Source organism: Cordyceps fumosorosea (assembly GCF_001636725.1).
Source record: "Cordyceps fumosorosea ARSEF 2679 chromosome Unknown scaffold_129, whole genome shotgun sequence".
Classification (NCBI taxonomy): domain Eukaryota; kingdom Fungi; phylum Ascomycota; class Sordariomycetes; order Hypocreales; family Cordycipitaceae; genus Cordyceps; species Cordyceps fumosorosea.
In genome coordinates, this window is record NW_017387429.1 from 7,036 (window position 1) to 10,641 (window position 3,606).

At 49.2% G+C, this 3,606-nt stretch overlaps 1 protein-coding gene across 1 annotated transcript; it reads left to right on the forward strand.

Annotated features, from left to right (window-relative positions):
• Positions 1-636: 636 nt before the first annotated feature.
• Positions 637-2,982, forward strand: ISF_09996 (Protein kinase-like domain protein; the record flags this gene model as incomplete). The annotated part of the gene is made up of 1 exon (XM_018853595.1): positions 637-2,982. One exon carries the CDS (start codon positions 637-639, stop codon positions 2,980-2,982), a length of 2,346 nt encoding a protein of 781 aa, XP_018699218.1.
• Between the last annotated feature and the right edge of the window lie 624 nt (positions 2,983-3,606).

Below are 3,606 nucleotides of genomic sequence, written 5' to 3' on the forward strand. Positions count from 1 at the left end.
TGCGCAGGCAAATGGTCAGTCTTGTATTTACTTCCTCCTCGAGCTCTGTCATGCTGAGGGTGAGATTTTTCTGCTCTGAAATCCTCTGAACTCTTCGAGATAGTATCCGTGTTATTCTTCTCGGTATGAAACAGCTGTATCCGACAAAATTTTACGAGGACAGAGCTTGATAACAGTCAGTCGGTTCAGGACCTTTTTAGCCCTCGCCCCGCAATGGAGCAATGCTCGAATGAGCGCCCAAGGCAGTACCTGACGCTGGCATGTGACTTACGAGTATTACGTCGCATCCCGTGCGGCTGTTCTACTATCAGAGCTGGAGGGAATCCAGGCCTTGACGGCAACAATTTCGAATCCGGGAGCACGATACAATTTATAAGATGAAAGCATAGCATCGCGGGTAGTTGGCAGAATATGGAGACTAGATCACGTAGGACGCCAAATCGGCCGGAATTTAGCCACTGCCCCAGAGCCTGGCGCGAGACCTCGCAACTAGCTGTGATTAGTCATGCAAGTATGAAGTGTTAGACATCTCCGACAAACGCGTGGCATACTGCGCTGGAGTGACAAGATTGACTGACAGAAACTCTTTTTTACTCTAGATCTTTGCTCTTAACAATCGATTTGTGTTAAGGTGACATGGATTTTGAGAAATTAGAAGGGCTGCGAAAGCGCCTTGAGGAGGAGCAAAAGTTACGAAAACAAGCCGAGCAACAACGCGACGAAGCCAAGCAACGACGCGACGAAGCCGAGCAACAACGCAACGAAGCTGAGCAGCAACGCAACGAAGCTGAGCAGCAATTGAAGCGTCAGACACAGAACACAACATTGTTAGAATTTCTTGATGCGTGCCACCAACATCTATTTCTTGGTCTAGATGTCCAGGAAGACAAAGAATCCTCAACAAAAGGTGACCCCGCGAACGCCGAACAGAAACTCCGCCCAGATCACATCCGAGAATGGACAAATTTCCCACGAGAGCAAGCTAAGATATGGAAGGCGCTAATGGATGCCGATTTCGTCACCGAGCGTCACTTTACGCCTCTGTTGGTGTTAGAGGACAACGGCAAAGACCTACGACAGCGGAGTTTAAGCTCGGAGCTTGACCTAGGATACTTCGAACGGCAAACAGTTGAGACGCGTGTTGCATCAGTCGTTAAACAGCTGCACAAGAACCCTCCACTTCGCGAAACGTTTCAACTGAAAGGAGACGTTGCATTCGAAAACCATGCGAATACTTTGACGGACGAGAGAATACCTGCGACAGATATGAGCTCTTTGAGTCTGAAGACAGGCCCTCTACGGCGATCTGGGCGCCTTGCTGCGAAATCGGGAGGGACGTCATCCCTCTCTGCAGCAACCCGCCAAGAAAGTCATCAGAAGCCCCGGCAACAAAGGCTCGCGCGTCCCAAGGCGGATCAGTTCTGCGTCTACAACAAAGGGAGCTCCGAGCGGATACCTGCTTTTATCGTGGAATACAAGGCGCCTCACAAGCTTTCTCTGGCGCACATTAAGGCCGGCCTCATGGACATGGACCTTGATGATATAGTCCGACTCCAAGAAAATGAGACCCCCGAGATGATATGCCGGCGTGTCGTTGCAGCGGTCATCACCCAGGCATATTCGTACATGGTCACGGGCGGTATTCCGTTCGGCTACCTTTGTACTGGAGAAGCATTCATATATATTCACGTAAAGCATGAGGAGCCGGAGTGCGCATACTACTATCTCTCGGTCCCAAAGGAAGACGTTGGCGAGTCTACCGGCTGGACAGCCGACCTTGATGGTGACAATCGCCTGCACCTCACTGCTTTGGGCCAAGTCCTGGCGTTTACTCTTCGTGCGCTGCAAACCACCCCACGGGACAGTGGTTGGATTAAGTGGGCGGAAGCGAAATTAAACAGATGGGAGATGGTATACGATGATATCCTCGGCGAAATTGAAGAAAAAGACATACCAGCTTCCGATTTCAAGCCCAGTACTCGAAGCCGAGATAGATACTTGCGCATGTCTCCGGTGAAGACCAGGGCAAGAGCCATGCTAGCCAGCGCGGCTTCTTGTGACCCTTCGCAGCACATCTCATCATCAGATGATGATGAAAATTCGGACGAGAGGTTCGACCCCAACACACCGAGCCGAAGTCCACGAGAGCCACGAGCTGCCAACTCTTCGAGTCGCCGGGCTGCCACGAAAGCTTCGAGGGATACAAGCACAAGAGGCGCAGTCCGGGAGTACTGCACACAGAATTGTTTGCAGGGCTTGAAAACGCAAGCTCCACTCGATCCGACTTGTCCAAATGTATCAGTTCATGGTGTCAATCGGCATCGATTGAGCCTAGCCGCGCTCATTCGTCGATTGTCCAAGCAATTCTCCCCGCAGGATTTGCATCCAGACACGCAGCTAGGGTGCAAATCACTCCACACAAACGGAACCCGCGGTGCTTTATTCAAAGTGACCTTGCTCTCCCACGGATACACTTTTGTTGGTAAAGGCGTGCCGGCAGAATTTGTTGGCTATTCGAAACATGAAGAGTCTGTATACGCTCATCTTGCCGAGATCCAGGGTCTGCACGTGCCCGTGGTGTTAGGGGGGCTGGATGTCCCTTCTTTATATTATGATGGCATCGTGCAAATTGTGCGTATTATGCTTATGAGTTATGCCGGGGCTCCAATCGCGAGAGCCATTACGCAATGGCCTGAACATCGTGATCGCATGATCCGCAAGGCTGAGATCTCCTTGCGAGCTGTGCAGAGGTGTGGGGTACTGCACTCGGACCTAATACCTGATAACATCTTGCGAAATAGCAGAAATGATCAGGTCATGCTGATTGATTTCGAAAGAGCAGCTATCCCAGAACAACGAACGCCGCTGATGCCGGTGCCGTCGAATCGGAAGCGCAAGCGAGTTGACCAATCCGCTAAGAGCCAACGGGAATCGGTTGCTTTTGATCGCGAATTTCGGAGGCTGCGGAATCACCTGTTTTAATGGGCCAATATGCTTATGCTGAATGAATAAACGGAGCAGTGTTGTTTCTTACGCAAGTTCTCGGCCATTACCTTGTATCTCTTGCAGTTCCTATCGCTATTTTTGAGTCGCTATTTTAAGTATCGCATTCAAGCGTAGCACGAATGAAAGCATAGTTTAAGCATTTCTTTCGCAGAATAATCAAACTATATATGCCTTAACAGTATTAAATTTCCTTCTGCTCCTATTGCCCATCGCGAGTCTAGGATAATAGGGTAGGTGCCCGAATCCTAAAATTCCTATCTTAACTTTATGTGGTTATACAGAGAAGGGCGAAACAAATGTCACACTTTTAGCTAACAAGAATAATAGTGGCAGCCATTTTAGCCTGTGACGTAGCGCCGCCAGATATCCACCAGGTACCTGAAACTCTTTCGTGGGGTAAATGTGCAATTAAACTCAGCCGTTAGTTTGCCATATATGCACCAATTGTTGCTCTATTACGACAAAATTACCTTTCGGCGATGGAGTAGAAATCTCCTTCCTATCCTGAGCTTTTTTCTGCCTAGAAATACGGCATTTAATCAGTTTCTGCCCCTGTAGTCTCATTCTTTGATTTGATTTGATTTGATTATTTACGTCTGT